Raw genomic sequence first — 19028 nt, 5'->3', positions numbered from 1 at the left:
AGTCCAGAAACGCAGCCAACGGCGGACTGCTGGGGGTTTATTGTGATGGAATCGGGACCCTCAGACCCAGACCTGTCCCCGGCCTTCCCGCGGACGTGATTATGGCCCAGAGTCGCCGCCAGACAGAGGTAACATGATCACAGCCTTAATCCGGACAGCAGAGACAGGGGGGGGGGGCGCAAGCTCTAATCCTTCTACCTGATGGCATATTCATAGACAGAGTGATGTGGGGGGCACTGCTTCTGGACTGAGGGGGGCTGGGGACAGGGACGGGTGAGGAGCCCGGGGGGGCATTCAGGGTCACTCTGTTTGGGGCACAGATATGGACGGACTTTTGGGGTCATCAAATCGATCCATAGTCTTTAGACTCATCACCATGTGCAGCCCATACGTCAGAATGAAGACAAAAAGCAGGGTGGTGAGGAGCCCCATCCAGATCCCTGGCGAGAAGAAGCCGGCGCAGTCGCTGGCATAAGAGAACTTCACACCGGTCACATTGAAAGCCTGGATCTGGAACAGAAGCAGAGGAAAGCGTCACTAAGCGTGGGCCATTACCAGAAGAAAGGAGGTCAAACAGAAGTCAAACAGTCGCCATCTTTGTTGACGGCCACTTTACTAACTGAAGAGCCAGGAGGATCTTAATATACCTGATGTTTATTGTGGTCTGGCCCAAGCAGACCTGATAAGACCCCCAAGCAAGCGCTACGGAAATGGCCCAACTTATTCCTACCTGGAAATCGGCCACGTGCAGCTGCCACTTGGAGGATGGGGAAGCCTTGCTGGTGTTGCTGACGAGGAGCCCACCGTACACGGAGTAACTGCTCACGTACTGACAGTGGAAGGAGTAATTGCTGGGAGCATTGACTTGCGGAGCGAGGAACGTGGCATTCTGATTGTCGTAATCGATGTCCACGCGAATCAAAGTGAACCAAAAGCGGGCAGACACGGGGTACCACAGGCTGGCGAGCCGGAATCTGTAGAGAAAGTGCTCGCTGGGTTGGTAACTAAACGTAACGGCCAACCTGAAACATTGTCACGTGGACAATACCCTACCTGCGCGTGTGTGGGGGGGGTTACGGGTCATTTATTAACGGACACGAAGGTTGCGATAAAAACATCTTCTCCGTTTACCAAAAAAGCCGAAAACTTACGTGAGCGTCACAGGCTTTGCCTTCAGAGCGTTTTCATATCTGAGCACCAGCCTAAAAACAGAGAACGGGTCAGAGAGCGGCGCTGCGTGTCCCCCCAACCACGATGCAAACCCCCCGGAAACATTCACACCCAAAACAAAGGCCAGCTTTTCTCACGTGGAACGGTTCCAGGAGCAACTGGATCCAGTCAGGTCCAGATCTTTTGCAAGGAATGTTCTGTTGGTCAGGTCCAGCCACACATCATCCACTAACACAGAGACGTTTTTAGCCCAGAGCAGGATACACGGCGCGTTCTGGGTGTCGTTGTAGGACACGGGAGGGTAGCTGGAAGCAGGCGATGCCGTCTCCAGCAACTGACGCCCGAGGCTGCCCACGGAGAACGCGGCTTCACGGATCACCTAAGCAGCCCAGACAGTCAATGGTTAAAAACAAAATGAACCCTCAACGCACAAACACCCCCCCGCTCCGGCGAGACGCGCCATGGGACGTACCCGCGAGGGCCGCAGGGCCGTCAGGATCGCTGTGTACGGGACCCCCTCCGACTTCAGCATGCTCAGGACCTGTCCGATCACCTCATCTGCAAAGAGAAAACCACAGACTATTTCACACGTGGTGCCGATCTAACGGGCAGGGGGCATTTACTTTGCACGTGGTGCATGTTCCACCCGCAGTTCCTCAACGCACTGTGCGATTAATAGAGAAGAATACATTTCTTCCAAACTTAATATAAAAGGCTGTCCAACCTCGGCCCCCACAGATACCAATAAGCTGGATGCACAGTGGCGTTTAGATGATGGGAGGAAGCCACGTAACGCTTACCATTGGCTCTCAGGACGTCTTTGGCCCCCATCGGCCTGGCACTAAGAAAAGAAAAGTCAATAAAAATATTCAATAAAATTAACCAAAATTATCGCAGCAACGAGGAAAGAGAGGGATTTATTTACTAAACGGTGGCGTACGGTGACGTATTAACGCAGCAGCCACTGCCCTGATCATCGGTGAAACCATTAATGAGACCCCTCCGCTGTCGGCTGAGAATGATGGGCAGAGCCCAGGGCAGCGTTTTACTGCCAACATGAGGCAATCGTGACTAGCGCATGGACTAGCGTAACAGCCGCGGAGCCCACGTTCAATATCACGTCATACCTGCTGGCGTAGGGCAGGCTGACCACGAGCAGAGACGGGATGCTTTCGTTTAGCTTTAGTTCCAGGAGGGTCGACTGGTCCACGTGCAGAGGGCTGGCGCCCAGTTTCTCTTTCAGATAGGTGGGGAGGATATTGGCAGCGTACCAGTCCACGGCGGGGAGCACCAGGGAGGAGGGCGATGACTCCATAATGCTCTGCAACCCATTATCAGACAGCTAGTCCACGTGGAAGCCACTCATATGCCATAAACATCTCAAGTCTACAGTGCCAGTTACCCCCTAAGACCAAACTCTTCCTTCCCGGGATCTTATCACTAAGTGTGTCTTGGATTCCTCTCTACCTGGACTCCTCCGCTACACACATGTAAGTCGCGGGCCTACCACGGCAAACACCAAACTGGCCCACGTTCTCTCACCTCCAGGTTCGGGAAAGCGCTGTCCTGCTTGTTGCCATAAACGCCACCGAATGCCGTGAAATCTTCCACGCTCAGCTGCCAGAGGGAGAAGAGACAGGGAAGGCCATTAGTCCCGTCACGCGGGCCCCGTCATCGCTGGAAACAGGCGCTCACACGCTGCCAGGTTCCACGTATCTGTGGACACGCCGATTATTATATATTGGTAAAGCACCAGGTACCTTCTCTTGGAGAAACAGCAGGACATTCTTGGGTCCGGAGAGCAGCGCCGGCTCCAGGTATTGGCCGAGCTGAACGTCCGTGGCTACGTGTCCACTCTGTGCGCTGGGCTGCGACATCCACACGGAGCTAAAGAAAAAAAAACGCCCACGTACAGGACGTCAGACATATTTCTCCTTCCCTGCGTAATGATCATGTGACCTGTATAAGTTTAGCGTCAGAGCGAGCCCGGCGGCGGGGAGGGGTTGCCTTGGAGGAGGTGGCAGCGGGCACAGAAACAGGAAGTTGGGGCATAGCGGATTTACCTCGGCCATTTCCAGACGCCCCGCCTCCCCCGGGGGCCCGGCTCCACCCTCCCCCCCTCATACCCTGGGACTGCCCCCCCTAAACACCAGAGGGATTAACCCTTACCAAACCAGCTACAGACACGCAACACCACCCCAGCTGTATTTACTCTGCACCCCCCCCCCGCATCATCACCACAGAGCCATATGCCCTTCACCCAGCTGCAAACAACCTCTGTTACCCAAACGACAAATTGCCCCAGCCAGTGTTACCCCAGCTGCAGATACCCCCGGCCACTGTTACCACATCTCACCTCTCACTGGACCACATGAGCAGCGGCACCTGCTGTGAAGAGGCACCGAGCCGGAGGCACCCAAGGAGGAGGACGGCCGAAGGGAAGAGAAGTTGCGCCGCCATCTTCCTGTCACTGAGACCGAAGCCGTATCATGTGACCCAGCTATGACCTGTCATGTGACAACAAGGCATGTTCATTGGCTACACTACATATAACGTCATAACAGAGAGGCGGGGCCGCGCACTGCGCTTGCCGTACTGAGGCGATATTTCATGGTGTAGAGCTTAAATACTCCTATAGTGACATCGATGGGTGCATCTGCTTGGTAGGGCTGTAACACCCCGCTACACCCCTGCAGTGACACGGAGGGGGCATCTAACATGGCCACGCGATGGAAGGGCCCCCACCGCAGATCAGTCTGACCTATAGCAAGAAGGAACCTTAAAGATGCGCGCGCGCACATTCACTCACTCACAATGCAACAATTCAAGATGGAAAACTTTTTATTCCTTTTAAAAATACCTAAAAACCTAATAAAACAGCATTAGTCGGGTCTGATACAAACAACATATATCTGCGCCGGTGGTGGGCACATTACAGGGGGGGGGGGGGGGGCGATTGGGGCTACTTCATTGTCCGTGACGGATGGAAAGGGATCTCCTTGCGTGTAAAATGCACCAATCCGGCGGTGGTCGTCGCTCAGAGGTAGTCTGATATGATACACCATTTCCTGCCCAAGTTGGCAGGACCCCCACGTGTCACGTCTGTCCCAGGGGGCCGTGGTGAAGGGTCTCCGCCTGCGCCTTCAGTTTCCGGAACTCGTCCTGGATGTAATCGGTTACGGCCTTCCTGATCTCCACCTCGAGAAAGATAATGATCACGGTCATCGGAACAGAAACACATAACTACCCCCCCCCCCCAGGGCAGAAACAGGGCTATGAACTAAGCCACCAGCAGACACATAAACCAGTTGAGTCTCTTATTCTGACTGCTTTCTGCACAAACATGGAGGCTGCGGAACCCACTCATAGTTCACACAGATCAAACAATCAGAAACCTAGAACCTGCCTCAAACCTTAATCAGTCGTTGGTCTCGTCTTAGATTCAGGAGCCGTATGTCTATCCCATGCATGTTTAATACCCTCACTGCATTACCTTCTACCACTTCTGCTGGGAGGCTGCTCCACTTATCTACCCTCACTGTTCCCCTAAATCCCACTGCACCCGAATACTTAACTTACCGAAGAGCGATTTTCCAGCTCTAGTTGCTTCACAACTTTCTTTGCACTGAAGGGTCTTCCCACCAACACAGTGATCCTCTATAAAGGTTAAAATAAATGAAGAACGTTATTTGGGGTCTTCAGAGACCCCCGAGCTTCGCACAGCCACTCACATAGCGCCGTCATATTCCGCAGTGAGGTCAGATACTTAAGGGTCTATTTAATAAAAAGCGTTAAGAAATCGGAGGAAAACAGAAGATTGTCCCACATTCCACGTGGCCAGCCAGACCCCCAGCGTCGGGGACACTGTTTACGGGAGCCCACGAGACCCAAACCGCATCCGGCAAGCGGACAGCTTTCACAGAGAAGATATTCTGAAGCCCGACGGGGAGGAACAGCCCGACGGCCCACTTTACTGGATCCCTAAATCGTGGCTCACCTGTCCGTAGCGTGGAACGTAAGGAGGATCGTTGGGGAGAACATCATTCAATCCTGTATGAGAGACACACATTACCACAAAGCATGCAACGTACTGAACGACACCCCCCCACAGACCAACCCCCCACCCCTGCCAACCCCCACCCCAGACCATGCCCCCCACCCCTGCCAACCCCCCACAAACCAACCCCCACCCCTGCCAAGACCCCACTCACAAACCAACCCCCCACTTGTACCAAACATACCACGCAGTAAGTCGCCACACGAACACTCACCCACATGCCACAGAGGAAGAAGGATGGGATTCTGCGCGCACTCAGAGATCAGACGGCCGATTCCTGCAGAGAAGGACGCAGACAGTTGCACACGTGGCTCATTTACCCCCAGATGACACGAACCACAAATATAACCCACGGCACTCACCCCACTTCAGCCGCACGAAGTCCTGACTCACGTTTACTTTCCCTACGCGAGAAAAAAAAAAGTATCAGAGCTGCTCCGGATCTCTACGTGGACGGGCTTCTCGATTATACATGCACACTACACACACACTATATACATATATACACATACACTATATACATATACACTACACACACACACACACACACATTATATACATATACACGCATACACACTACACACACTATATATATATATATATATATATATATATATATATATATATATATATATACACACACACACACTACATACACACACACATCACAAATACACACATACACACACACTTCCATACATATACACACGATATTGTGTTACTTTACGTGTAACACACCAACATATTCCAACGTGTTGTAGACGGACACGTAAAGAGATAGCAGCAGAAAGGAAGGGGGCGAGAGCAGACATTGGGCTATTTAATGCCTCTTCGGGGGTGGCTGAGGCGCCACCAATGGCCTGAGCAGCCTCTTAGGGGTCATTACCCTCCGGGAACACGTGGACCCAGTCTCCCCTGTTGAGCCGATCCAGGATGAAGTCCATTCCTCTCTGATACACGCCATCGCCTGCACAGAAACAAGACCATCTATGAGCCGAGCATGGACACAGAGCCACGGACAGCAATAAGTATATAATTTCTGTATGTATACATTATTTTATATATCTACCAGCTGCACACAAGACATGGCCACGCACCTCGACAAACGGGCACGCACTTCCCGAGGCTGAAAAATAGCGAATGAAGTTCTTTGGTGAAGCAGATATCGGCAGCTGTTGGGGTCCTGCGGTGGGAACCGACACGTTAGACACGTCTCTCACTCCATCCGTTATCCCCTCTCTGCGCCCACGTTTCACCTCTCTCCATCCTTTATCCCCTCTCTGCGCCCACGTTTCACCTCTCTCCATCCGTTATCCCCTCTTCCTGCCCACGTTTCACCTCTCTCCATCCTTTATCCCCTCTCTGCGCCCACGTTTCACCTCTCTCCATCCGTTATCCCCTCTTCCTGCCCACGTTTCACCTCTCTCCATCCGTTATCCCCTCTTCCTGCCCACGTTTTACCTCTCTCCATCCGTTATCCCCTCTTCCTGCCCACGTTTTACCTCTCTCCATCCGTTATCCCCTCTTCCTGCCCACGTTTTACCTCTCTCCATCCGTTATCCCCTCTTCCTGCCCACGTTTTACCTCTCTCCATCCGTTATCCCCTCTTCCTGCCCACGTTTTTCCTCTCTCCATCCGTTATCCCCTCTTCCTGCCCACGTTTCGCTTCTCCATGTTACCTGCGCTCCTCCTATTCTAACTTTAAACTCTCACTGTAACGCCACTGCCGCGGGTGGCTTTATGGTCTCCCCATCGTGGAATGAATAGAGCGTCTCGTGGGATACTCACCACCTCATCCTGTGCAGATTCCACACGTGCTTTAATTTCAGAATGCCTGCGTAAAGAAGAAGAAAGCCATGGCTGGTAACACACAGCTAAGCCATGGCGTCTGCTTCCCGACCACGTTTCCGCCACAACCAAGAACCATTTTGTCTAGAAACGCTGCTCTGTCACGTATTGCACACGTGCCAGGACAAGCCTAAGCGTGGGCTCATTCACCCCATACGGTGGCATTATAGCCAGCAGGCGCCAGCGACAGGAGCAGCCTCGGCATTTACTTACCCCACAGGTGGGGATCATCCATGCAGGACTGGTGGTTGGAGATGGTCACGAGCGGAGTGTCCGGCTGCCGGTTTTCAATCAGGTCATACAGGACCTCTTTATTGTGGACGTCCACGTGATTCACGTACCCTGTAAAATAACGGCGGAGAGAATGAAAGGTTCGTGGGCAGCTATTCCTCAAGTGGCACGAACCGCGTCGCTCGGAGGCTGCCCTGGGCGGCACATTCGTCGTACGCAACGGGACCTTGTATCCACGGAGTACACCTGCCACGGGACCACACACGGCCAACCAGCCTTAAACACACAGATCGCATCAACTCTACATTCAGTACCGAGCCAATAACTCACGAATCCAGAGCCAGCTGTATGTGCCCACGAGACCCATGACCACGGTGCCGGTGAGAGTCCGGGGGAGACGCGCACGCTCCGGGAAAGGCCATTTTACCAGAAGGGGCATCTTCCGGGGGCGACAAAGAACCGGATCAGCGAGCTGTTAATGAGAGAGAAGAGCCACGGCGGGGGTCGGTGAGCCACTAAAGCCCCTCGAAGCAGAATGCAAGCCAGCTCCTCCTATGTAAATCTCAATGGCAGTTGTAATGTTCACTTTAATGTAACAACGCCACAGAACCTGCTGGCGCCATTCATTCACTAGCAATGAATCTGCGAGGATCCCTAATTCTCCTTCCCCCTCCCCTCACCTGCCGGCAGCGCAAACGAGGCCGTAAACCACAGCCGAGCGTCGTAAGCAAACCCAGTAATACAGCTGGTGTACAAAACGCCATCTTTAATTCGGGCAGATCCGCCACACACACCATGTCTGGCGAAACAACCGAGACTAAAGAATTACAAACAGAAGCGCCTCAGGGACGGGTGAAACGGGGCCGTGCCCCAACAAGCATGGCTGCCGCAGCGATCACGTGACCGACACACGGCCACGCCCTTACCCGGAAGGGCTCGACTTCCTGTGTGCTGCTGGCGGGAGTCCGCTAGAGGGCGCTTTCCTGAACAGAGCCCTATCTGCTCTCCTGTGCATATCAGCACTTACCTCTGATAAGTGGGCTTATGCTGTGGCAAGCAGTGGTCCATTAGTTGCTGTGGATTTCAGTCCATTTCCACGCAGGCTCTGCATACATGCGCTGCGCATCCAAATTTCCCTTCACTGCATGTGATCATAGCTCCTAACTGCACCGCTTCGTGTGAGACATTCCTGATTTCAGTGGCCAGTTGGGGAGGTTAGAGGACGGCCCCCGAGCATATGCTGAGTTCGGCCACCTCGGGACATATTGAAGGGGAGCACTGTGATGTGGGTGGAGGCTCAGTGCTTCGTCAATAGCCACACCCCACATTCAGTGTTATGCATTATTCAGGGCCCCTCCCCCATCATACATGTGTTAGCGCTATACGAATGCTCATCTATACACATATACATACACATATACATACACACGGGCATACGTGGCTATTCATAGTGCAGAGTTGGAGCCTCTTTAATGAACGGGCCCATGATAAACGGTATTTAGTTTTTCACACATGGCTTCTCCATTTTGGCTTTATTTTAGTGAAATAAATCGTGACCGTGTGTAATATGTCATGTGCTGTTCATCTGCGGTTCTGTTTAGCTTTATTTAGCTAATTTGTAGACCTGCCAAGGAACAGATTAATGTCCTGATCTGTAAAATCATACAATTCATAGAGGTTGTAGCTTCTTTTTCACACGTATGCATAAGCTATAAATGGCAGCAGCGCGGTAAGTACCGGCAGCAGCGCAGTAAGTACCGGCATTGTGTGTTGTGACAGATTCTAGAGCCCGCTTTGTGCTGACTGGGCGCTGACACAGCATCAGCTTGTGACCTCCCGACGCTCTCCTCACAGCATCCCGTGGACATAGCGATCCCCCTCTAACCCATCGCCATCCCGCCTGGCTCTGTGCAGGAAGAAGGTACGTGTCCTCTGCTCCGACATGCCGTGCCGTGCCATGGCTCTGCTCCTGCTCAGCGGCCACCTCGCCGCAGCTGCCTTCAAAATCTGCGCTTTCAACGTCAAAAGCTTTGGAGAAGCAAAAGTGTCCAACAAAAGGGTCCTGGAAAGTCTGGTGAAGGTGGGTGAGGATCGCTGATCTACGTTTACGCGTCTTAACAAAGGCTTCTACCAGCCGTCACGGGCTCGTTATATATGAGCAGCGTACAGCGCCGTGGAGTATAAATAATACTCATTCCATGTGCTTTGGGGCAGATCTTGGCGCGATGCGATATCTGTGTCATCCAAGAAGTCCGAGACGCCAAAGGAGAAGCGATCTCGACCCTGGTGAAGGAGCTGAACAGGTAAACGCCAACATTGTACAGCGCTGCGGAGTATGACGGCGATATATAAATAATAACACACATTGTACAGCGCTGTGAAGTATGACGGCGATATATAAATAATAATAACACATTGTACAGCGGTGCGGAGTATGACGGCAATATATATATATAATAATAACACACATTGTACAGCGCTGCGGAGTATGACGGCGATATATAAATAATAACACATTGTACAGCGCTGCGGAGTATGACGGCAATATATATATATAATAATAACACACATTGTACAGCGCTGCGGAGTATGACGGCGATATAGAAATAATAACACATTGTACAGCGCTGCGGAGTATGACGGCGATAAAGAAATAATAACACATTGTACAGCGCTGTGGACTATGACGGCGATATAGAAATAATAATAACACATTGTACAGCGCTGCGGAGTATGACGGCGATATATAAATAATAACACATTGTACAGCGCTGAGGAGTATGACGGCGATATAGAAATAACACATTGTACAGCGCTGCGGAGTATGACGGCGATATATAAATAATAATAACACACGTACAGCGCTGCGGAGTATGACGGCGATATATAAATAATAATACATTGTACAGCGCTGCGGAGTATGACTGCGATATATAAATAATAATAGTGGATGTAACAGGACACGTGGCCCTTCCTTCCCCTGCGCAGGTATGCCAGGCATCATCTGTACGCGCACCTGGACAGCAGGAGGCTGGGGAGGAATAGTTATAAGGAGCAGCTTGTGTTTCTCTACAGGTAACCCACTAACCGCTATTTGCTTTGGGACGAGACGTGGGACGAGACGTGGGGCGCAGCGTGTGGGGAGCGGCTTGAGGTGAGGTGTGGGGGGCGGATTGGGGCGCAGCGTGGGCCGCTCCGTGTAACTCTCACTAATTGACCAGCAGGAGTGACACGGTTGAAGTCACTGACTGGCATCAGTACGAGGAACACCCAGAATCCTTTGCAAGAGAGCCGTTGGCCGTGCGCTTCCACTCGCCGAGGACCGGTAAGGCTCCCAGTGCGCCGTTACGTGGCACTCATAGACGTGGCCCTGCCCGTAGTGTATGAAGGAGTCCCACCAAATGCAAAGCTGTACATTGGCCAATAGAAGGCATCACTACACGCACCCCCGTAACGGCAGCCGTTCAAGGGTTGGGAGCGGCTCCCCCGGAGCTTTACATTGGGAGGAATCGTCTGGAGGTCACTCTCCTTCCGTTAGTAGAAGTCATTAGAGAGGCACGGACTCGCTGTGTGGACTAACTGAACGTGGACATTTTCTGTGGTTTCCAGTAATGAAGGACTTTGTTGTGATGTCTCATCACACGTGTCCCCGAGAGGCAGCCAAGGAAATTAACGCGCTGCTAGAGCTCATGCTGGACGTGGAGCGCCGCTGGAAGGTGGAGGTAGATGGGAATGGTGAACATTTTACGAGCCGTGGCCCCGAGCACTGGCCTGGCTCAAGCATCCGTGATTCGTGGAGTCCTTTGTGCCGAGATGCTTTTGTGGCCCTGAGGAGTAGTCTGTATAGAGCTTACTTCATTGGGCCCCCTTCCTGCTGTAAAGGTTTTGTTCCGGTGCCACGTGGTTGGCATAGTGTCACATTTACACAATGACTGGATCCTTTTGGTGATCCAGATTCTATAATAAGGACCGGTAGATTGAAAGCTCTTCTCAGCAGGGACCTCCTCACATTCTGTCCCTCCGGATAGTAAAGTGATCTTACATCGTGTTTGTACCTCACTGCAGCCTATGCTGGAGCTACAGAAATAATATTCGTGGGGGAGGGGGGGGTAAGTGGATCGCTTTATGGTTGTGTTTTTATAGAGCGTAATGCTTCTCGGTGACTTGAACGCATCCTGTGGCTATGTGACCGTGGACGAGTGGAAAGGGATCCTACAACGAAGCAGCGATACCTTTCACTGGCTGATCGGAGACCACGAAGACACCACCGTCAGCCACAAGACACAATGTGCCTATGACAGGTAACAGCGGCGGCCTGTAAAGGGTTACGCAGAAACGGGGCCACAGATCCTGTAGAGATCCACGTGGCCTCCTCTTGGAGAAATAAAAGGTTCCTCCTGTAAACCGATTGCAACTAAAATACTTCCTTACAAATATTCTGGCCACGTTTCATGATCCACGCCTGTGTTGGATCACGGCTTCCTACCAAGAGCCTCAAAGCCTTTCCCAAATCTTCTGCATTAAAACACCCACAGATCCACAGGATCCCCACTCACAGCGACTGAGCCACGGATGAAAGGTCCGTTACAGAAGCGCTCAGTGGTGTAACTAACTCCCAGTATCCCACACGGATGGGAAGGTGCAGGCAGGCCACGTATGACCAGTAGCAGGTTTGCATTTGTAACGTGGCCGCTTCCTCTGCCCTTAAGGATTGTGATCCACGGGGAGAAATTCCTGAAAGCGATCGTCCAGGGATCCGCAAAACCCTTCAACTTTGCAAAGAAACTGGGATTATCTGAGAAAGAGGTGAGACGCTCTGACCCGGGGGGGGGGGGGGGGGGGGGGGTGGCGTTGCGCGCGACGCTCTACAGGGTGACATCGTGTCGTGTCTCTCGCAGGCATTACGAGTGAGCGATCATTTCCCAGTGGAGGTTAATCTTCGAATCCATCCCAGAGCGGACAGAGAGCTGTGATCACCCGCAGAGACCACCGAGACACCATCAGACCGCCAGCCGAATACCCAGCTCGTGCACCGGAGTCCCCCAGCTGTCTAAAGCGTTAGCTGGAGCTTCTCAAAGTGCGGATCGCCTCACCCAGCCCATTAGCTGGAAGCCACCGATATACCTATGCATCACACAGGGGGCCAGCCACCAATATACCTGTGCATCACACAGGGGGCCAGCCACCAATATACCTGTACATCATACAGGGGGCCAGCTGACTATACATTACACAAGGCATTGCACTTATCGCAGCAGGACACCCTTCTTACTAAACCCGTTTCGCCCGCTGAGCAGACCTTTGCCCTGGGGAGGGTATTCTGTATAACGTGTTATTAAAACTGATACATTGTGCTGCCAATGCGTCTTATTGTCAGGAAGCAGAGATCCAGCAGCGCGCAGAAACCACAAAAACAGGGAGGGTAGAATGTCAGGGTTTTATTCACTTGAAAACACGGGATTTAAGCAACATGCAGCGCTCTCCACTTATCCAGTGGGCCACGGTTGGGCATGTACTTCACGCCGCAGCCGTCGGGGACCAGGCGCTTCTCGGCCACCATGCCCTCGAACTCATCTGCGTTGAACTTTGTGAAACCCCATTTCTTGGAGATGTGGATCTGCGAAAACAATCACGTTCAGAAACGAGCAAAGCTGGGCGCACACAGTGAGCGGGTGGTAGATAAAGGGAACAGCGTGCCAGCAGATGGGGTAGAGAAGTTTGTGGCTGATTAAGGTTTTCCAGCAGTGCGTTCAGGGGCCAATCTGCCAGCAGGTTTTGAGTTTCTATGGGTTAAAGTGCTAAACACGTTACCTTCTGGCGTCCGGGGAACTTGAACTTGGCCCTGCGGAGAGCTTCGATCACGTGCTCCTTGTTTTGGGTCTTGGTGCGGATAGACATGATAACCTGGCCAATGTGCACACGAGCCACGGTGCCCTGGGGCTTCCCAAAGGCGCCACGCATCCCGGTCTGAAGTCTGGGGGGGGGAGAGAAAGCGGGCATCAAATGGCAGGCATACACAGGCGGCAGCCACGGGCCACAGCAAGCAGCAGCCACCGGCAGGACATGTGTCCGAGGCCCCTTTAAGCGCTCTATACGATACACGGAGCGCATACACAGCCAGGGAGCTTGATGTCCGCAGCCTTTGCGCACCAATCGCTGATTACAACAAACGCTGGTCGGCTTAATAGGCTGCGAGAAGTAAAGGCCGTGGCAGAAACCCTCGCCCCCAGACACACTATTTCCCCCGGGAAGCAGAGTCCCGGCAGGGAACGGACGCCCAGCGCAGGGCTCCTTACCTATCAGCACCGGCACACGATAACATCTTGTTGATGCGGATGACGTGGAAGGGGTGCAGCCGAACTCGGATGTGGAAGCCGTCCTTCCCGCAGCTCTTCACCATGTACTTGTTGGCGCAGATTCGAGCCGCTTCAAGGGCTGGAAAGACAGAGACCCACAGTGACCATTTCCACGCCACGCAAAGAATTAATCAAGGGGCGGCCGGCCACTATACGCCCCACGTACCTTCTGATGACAGCTGCTCACACTCATCAGAGACCATGTGACCACACAGGGGAAACTCATCCACTTTTGCCTTTTTCCGCCCCAAGTCGAAAATCCTGATTTTGGCATCTAGAGAAGAAAGGGTTAATGGAGGGACATATTTAGATAACCGGCCCTCACCGCACATCCAGCCAGGGCATCCATCACTGGGAGCCCGCGGATACCAACAGCAGGTTATCCGAATACCGGCACGGACTCCTACCTGGGACACCGCGGCAGAAGCGAGACTTGGGGTACGGCTTGTTCTTGCAGTATCTGTAACTGAACAGACACACAAAGCACGTTACACGCGTGTCACAGACGTACGCACCATTCCACGCACGGCCCGTTCCCAGTCCCACACCGCATGGGGTCATGTCTGACAGCCGAGGCCCGCCTCGCGTGATTACTATCAGTACACGTCATCTACGGGTCTAGCGCTCGTTTGCGTAAACCACCCTTAAATCAAGAATTTCGCGGGATCGGTCCCAGATCGGACCCTGGCTCCTAGGCCTCGACGCCGCCATATTTGCAGACACATGGCGCCCACTCAGCGAACACTCACCAGCGGGCGGGTCGACGGCCCATGATGGCGGCTTCGATCTGAAACAGACACAAAGTAAAGCTGTGAAAGCCAGAAAAAAAATAAAAAGACCCAACGAGCAAGATCCTACAAACCGGCCCGGGAACACAACACAGCGACCGCCCCACTCACCTCACCGGCAGCTAAAAGGAAGCTACGACGCCTGCGCGCGGCCTTTTATGGGAGCCCCGCCCCAGGAAGCGACGTACCGTGCCAGGACAGCCCCCTGGCAGTGATGTGCGTATAAGGTGTGGGCGGGCACGGATAGTGCTGGGAAGTTCAGATCAGTAAAGTGAATCGGTTCCTTTCCAGTGATTCATTGAAATAAACCAATTCATCGCAGAAGTTACTGCTTCCCAGTCACTCCCTGTAGTCACACAGACAATTAGCCCCGCCCCTTTCCTTATAGTCTACGACTCCATCTGCCTGCCCAATCAGGATGATTTGTTTATTACACACCAATGTATTGTACAGTCATGTAATATGTGTTACACACCAATGTATTGTACATTCATGTAATATGTATTACACCCCAATGTATTGTACAGTCATGTAATATGTGTTACGCACCAATGTATTGTACTGTAATGTAATATGTATTGCACCCCAATGTAATGTAATAAGTGTCCACACTGCTGAGCAACTCAACTCACAGTAATGTACATCACCTTATCTATAACATTCATATCTGGGCTGCTGGAAGTTAGGGGAGGTGGGGGTTAATTTAGGGGCAGTTACGGTTAACGGGGTCTTTAGGGTTAATTTAATGGGGCGGACTGAGGTGTTCATTTTATTAATTTAATAACGTTAACTTAAGGTGCAGTTAGAGGTAAAGGGGGGAAAACTAAGGGGGATCTAAATCCTGGGGGCAGTGAAGATTAACCCCGTATTTAGTTATGAAAGTATCATTGAGTCAGTGTGCTGTATACTGATGACATGAATACGCTCTGAAGTGTGAATCAGTGACCTGGTGACTCAGAACTGCTCTGAACGGTTCTTTGAGTCAGTGAACTGGTGACTCAGAACTGCTCTGAACTGTTTTTTGAGCCTACCTATACTGCAGCGCAGTACACAGGCGTATTTAAATGTTTCTATTGGATCCCCCTCTCTTCTCACCTCCAAGCCGGACATATTAAGATTCTTTCCCGGTAATTCATGTCCTCTAAACCACCTACCATTTTTTTTGCTCTCCTCTGAAATCTCTCCAATGTGTCGATATCCTTCTGGAGATGGGTCCCCAGCACTGTACCCACTACTCTAAGTGAGGCCTGACCAGAGATTTGTAAGGTGGCAGAACCTCCACTCTCTTTTTGCCACTAATGCCCCTCACTGTACACCTGCGCCCTTCTTGCTTTTTGAGAAGCTTCATTGCATTGTCATTAAGTCATTAGAAATAATTACCCCCGAGCCCCTCTCTTCCGTTGTCACGGACAGAAATCCCGAACCTTCTGCCTCCTGACACTCATCCATTGGCTGATCCATTCAACTATTCTGGCATCCAAACCCAAACACTGCAATGTATTTTTACGTCTTCTATGAGGGACGCTGTCAGGCGCTTTACTAAAATCTAGATAGACATCTACTGCCCCACCCGGGGTATTATCTTAGTTACTCAGTTTGACAGGATCTCCCTGCAGGAACCTGAGCTGTTTCTGATCACGCAAACCATTTACTTCCAGATATTTAACGATCCTCTCCTTTGGCTCGGTTCCCAGTTACTGATTTAAGGCTTCGTTGCTCGAGTTTTCAGCCCATGAGAACTGAATGTGAGTGACTGAGTGAGAGTGTGAGTAAACATCCGGAGAAGTGAGTGAATGTATGGGGGAGGTGGTGAAGACATTTAGAAGAAGAATGTTTTTTTTTTTTTTTTTTTAAATATTTAAACAGTTTAATGTATGAAGACCCCGGGAAAGCAAACAGGTCATGTCTGCCCATTAAGGAACTCACCTGCTCGGTGTAACCAGGGATTTTCTGCAACGCAAGCAATCATGAACGATAAGAGTTCTGTCTCCAAAGGCCGTGGAAGTCCGGCTCAGGGAGATCACACAATGACAAATGCTGATAACAGAGAAATAATACACAATACAATGGTTAAATTAATTAACACTTCCCTCTCTGGCTTATATTTAAAGGAACACTTTAGGGACCCACCAATGATAACGCACATCAAAGTACTTTGAAAGTAATTTAATATGTATTCTCTTACCCAAAGGAAGAAGGGAAAACAACAATGCTTGCATACAGGACTGGGTCACTAATTAAATTATAAATTTATAGTAGGGTCACATATCCCTGGTTGATTAGTAATTAAGCCCTTTTACAGCAGTAATTTGTACAAAAACAATGAGAATTACCTCTATAATTTTATATTTATTGATTTGTATCGCGTTCAGTCAGTTCTGCTCTTTGTCCACAGGGTGGCAGCATGTCCCACATACAGCGTGCAATGCTGACTTTCCGCAAGCAGGTGGCACTTATTTTTGATCTATACCTTGAATACTGTGTTTGCCTGAGGTTTTCAATTGATCTGTACATGCAATGCCGTGTCTTCTTGGGTTATGTATTTACTTTATACCTGCAAATAGATGATGGAGGAAAAGAGGTGTGTCATGTGATAGTGGTGACAAAAGGACTCAGGGGAATTGCACAGGTGACAGCTGAAGCTGCCATTCTCTGGTGACCTGCCCCCCTGCCACAAGTGGTGCAGTGACTGCTTGCTTGACTATGCTTATGTATGTGAGCGTGTGTCACTAAGGAAACTCATTTATTAATTAATCACAGTCCATGCCGGTGACAGGGTAGCAGAAAAAATGTCTGGTAGGATTCTCAGTGCAGGAACAGAGCCCTGCATTGGGCAGAAAGGTGGAGGTGCACGTGGATGCATTTGGCTGTCTGCTGCAGCTTTAGGCTTCTTCCTTGATGGCAGAAGAGACTGGCAGATGGCAGCAGAGACTAGGAAACAGTAGCGGAAAATAGGAGACAGTAGCAGAGTCTGGGGAGACAGGCAAAAGACAGCAGAGATGGACAAATTGCAGTGGAGACTGGGAGACAGTAGAGGAGTCTGAGGAGATGGCAGCTGAGACTGGCAAATGGAGAGGAGTATGATGCGACCGGCAAACGACAGCGGACTCTGGGGAGACTTGCAGCAGACAGCTACAGAGACGGGTAAATGGCAGTGAAGGCTGGGGAGACTGGCAGAAGATAGCAGAGTGTGAGGAGACTGTCAGGCGGCCGCAGAGACGGGCAAATGGCAGTGGAGTCTGGGGAGAATGGCAGATGGCAGCAGATTATGGCAGACAGCAGACCAGCAGATGACAGTGGAGTCAGGGGGAGACAGTAGCAGATCCTGGGGAGACTCTCAGAGGGCAGTGGAGACAGGCAAATGGTACCTGCCCGGTTTATCCAGGGATTTTCTACTCACTTATTGCAAGCCATCAGGACCGATAGGACTTCTGTCTCCAAAGACCGTGGAAGCACGGAGTCCGGCTCAGGGAGATCACACGATGACAAATGCTGATAACACAGAAATAATACACAATGCAATGGTTACACTAATTAATTTCCCTCTCCTGCAAAATACTTTGGAATTAATTTAAGATGCATTCTCTTACCCAAAAGAAGGAAAAAACTGTTCAGGCTTCTGAAAAAAAAGTATACTGGGCTGGGACCCTAATTTAAATATACATCATTCAGGGCTGGCTCATTAATTGAACAATACATTTATAGTGGAGGCCAGAGGTTTAAATGTAATTCGGATTATTATTATCTTTTATTTATATAGCACCCACAATTAGATTAGATAGGAACAGCCTCCCAACAGAAGTGGTAGAGGCTAACGCAGTTAGGGAATTTAAACGTGCATGCAAATATGCATGCCGCTCCTGAATCCCGTTTCATTAAGTAAGTGGTTCTGGTGCTGCGGGTATTTATCCTGCAGCCCCTTCATGCGGCCATAGCTTGTAATAATATTTGGCATTCATTTTACTAGAAAAGCTGCTATGGTATTGTTATTTCTTATCCTATAGCCCCCTCGTGCGGACATACTCTGTAATTGCATCCCGTTTTTAAAGGGCAGCAGAACAGAGTGTAGATTGTGTCTAGATTGATGGCTTTTGTGACATTTAATAAGCAGCAATGTCCGGCATATGGTTATTTAGCCGTTATATTCTTACCTCACAGACCCGATGAGTGAAAGAAAATGAATAAGCATATATCTTTTGTTCATGTGGAACGCCGCACTCCATCTTGAAACACTCAGTTACGGTCCGATACATTTGAAAACCCTGTTTCCGTCGGCCATCTTGAAGCACCTCTGCGATCCACCATCTTGGAACACCTTGTTTCCCTCGGCCATCTTTGAACACCTAGTAGCGATCCACCATCTTGTGACACTCTGTTTCCGTCGGCCATCTTGGAACACCTAGTAGCGATCCACCATCTTGGAACACCCGGTTTCCGTCGGCCATCTTGGAACACCTAGTTGCGATCCTCCATCTTGGAACACACTGTTTCCGTCGGCCATCTTGGAACACCTATTAGCGATCCGCCTTCTTGGAACACCCTGTTTCCGTCGGCCATCTTGGAACACCTAGTTGCGAT

At 50.9% G+C, this 19028-nt stretch overlaps 4 protein-coding genes and 1 non-coding gene across 5 annotated transcripts; 1 reads left to right on the top strand and 4 right to left on the bottom strand.

Moving 5' to 3' along the window:
• Positions 1–300: 300 nt before the first annotated feature.
• On the bottom strand, positions 301–3630 carry LOC149271362 (V-type proton ATPase subunit S1-like). The gene is made up of 10 exons (XM_089507504.1): positions 3527–3630; positions 2931–3057; positions 2713–2787; positions 2298–2491; positions 1971–2011; positions 1643–1728; positions 1308–1549; positions 1152–1202; positions 731–974; positions 301–510 (listed from the first exon to the last, which is right to left on the bottom strand). The coding sequence occupies exons 1-10, from the start codon at positions 3628–3630 to the stop codon at positions 301–303; spliced, it is 1374 nt and encodes a 457-aa protein (XP_089363630.1).
• A 636-nt stretch (positions 3631–4266) lies between these two features.
• LOC149271361 (tafazzin-like) lies at positions 4267–7745 on the bottom strand. Its single transcript, XM_089507503.1, has 10 exons — positions 7637–7745; positions 7289–7417; positions 7016–7061; positions 6325–6410; positions 6114–6194; positions 5590–5631; positions 5442–5504; positions 5168–5220; positions 4750–4827; positions 4267–4368 (listed from the first exon to the last, which is right to left on the bottom strand). The coding sequence occupies exons 1-10, from the start codon at positions 7743–7745 to the stop codon at positions 4267–4269; spliced, it is 789 nt and encodes a 262-aa protein (XP_089363629.1).
• A 1503-nt stretch (positions 7746–9248) lies between these two features.
• LOC149271360 (deoxyribonuclease-1-like) lies at positions 9249–12279 on the top strand. The gene is made up of 8 exons (XM_089507520.1): positions 9249–9386; positions 9521–9609; positions 10295–10381; positions 10531–10631; positions 10916–11028; positions 11450–11607; positions 12016–12112; positions 12205–12279. The coding sequence occupies exons 1-8, from the start codon at positions 9249–9251 to the stop codon at positions 12277–12279; spliced, it is 858 nt and encodes a 285-aa protein (XP_089363646.1).
• A 487-nt stretch (positions 12280–12766) lies between these two features.
• On the bottom strand, positions 12767–14445 carry LOC149271358 (large ribosomal subunit protein uL16-like). The gene is made up of 6 exons (XM_089507513.1): positions 14412–14445; positions 14070–14128; positions 13829–13936; positions 13603–13741; positions 13118–13280; positions 12767–12923 (listed from the first exon to the last, which is right to left on the bottom strand). The coding sequence occupies exons 1-6, from the start codon at positions 14432–14434 to the stop codon at positions 12768–12770; spliced, it is 648 nt and encodes a 215-aa protein (XP_089363639.1). The 5' UTR covers positions 14435–14445; the 3' UTR covers position 12767.
• LOC149271359 (small nucleolar RNA SNORA70) lies at positions 13368–13501 on the bottom strand. The gene has a single exon (XR_016279762.1). It is a non-coding gene; the product is annotated as a small nucleolar RNA SNORA70 (small nucleolar RNA).
• Positions 14446–19028: the final 4583 nt, after the last annotated feature.

The sequence above is a fragment of the Sceloporus occidentalis genome, unplaced genomic scaffold (assembly GCF_023333645.1).
Source record: "Sceloporus occidentalis isolate IW3139 unplaced genomic scaffold, rSceOcc1.0.p SCAF_531, whole genome shotgun sequence".
In the NCBI taxonomy this organism is placed as follows: Eukaryota; Metazoa; Chordata; class Lepidosauria; order Squamata; family Phrynosomatidae; genus Sceloporus; species Sceloporus occidentalis.
The sequence above is the reverse complement of the archived record's forward strand: the minus strand, read 5'-3'. Positions and strand labels throughout refer to the sequence as shown.

Coding starts and splice junctions, on each gene's coding strand:
- LOC149271362 (XM_089507504.1), bottom strand. CDS start 3,630: ATGGCGGCGCAACTTCTCTTCCCTTCGGCCGTCCTCCTCCTTGGGTGC. Junction 3,058..3,526: donor CTCATGTGGTCCAGTGAGAG/GTGAGATGTGGT, acceptor TTTTTTCTTTAG/CTCCGTGTGGATGTCGCAGC. Junction 1,550..1,642: donor CGGCCCTGCGGCCCTCGCGG/GTACGTCCCATG, acceptor TGGGCTGCTTAG/GTGATCCGTGAAGCCGCGTT.
- LOC149271361 (XM_089507503.1), bottom strand. CDS start 7,745: ATGCCCCTTCTGGTAAAATGGCCTTTCCCGGAGCGTGCGCGTCTCCCC. Junction 7,418..7,636: donor ATACAGCTGGCTCTGGATTC/GTGAGTTATTGG, acceptor GTTATTTTACAG/GGTACGTGAATCACGTGGAC. Junction 5,505..5,589: donor CTTCGTGCGGCTGAAGTGGG/GTGAGTGCCGTG, acceptor CCTTCTCTGCAG/GAATCGGCCGTCTGATCTCT.
- LOC149271360 (XM_089507520.1), top strand. CDS start 9,249: ATGCCGTGCCGTGCCATGGCTCTGCTCCTGCTCAGCGGCCACCTCGCC. Junction 9,387..9,520: donor TCCTGGAAAGTCTGGTGAAG/GTGGGTGAGGAT, acceptor GCTTTGGGGCAG/ATCTTGGCGCGATGCGATAT. Junction 9,610..10,294: donor CTGGTGAAGGAGCTGAACAG/GTAAACGCCAAC, acceptor TCCCCTGCGCAG/GTATGCCAGGCATCATCTGT.
- LOC149271358 (XM_089507513.1), bottom strand. CDS start 14,434: ATGGGCCGTCGACCCGCCCGCTG. Junction 13,937..14,069: donor CTTCTGCCGCGGTGTCCCAG/GTAGGAGTCCGT, acceptor TTTCTTCTCTAG/ATGCCAAAATCAGGATTTTC. Junction 12,924..13,117: donor AGTTCCCCGGACGCCAGAAG/GTAACGTGTTTA, acceptor TTGTTTTCGCAG/ATCCACATCTCCAAGAAATG.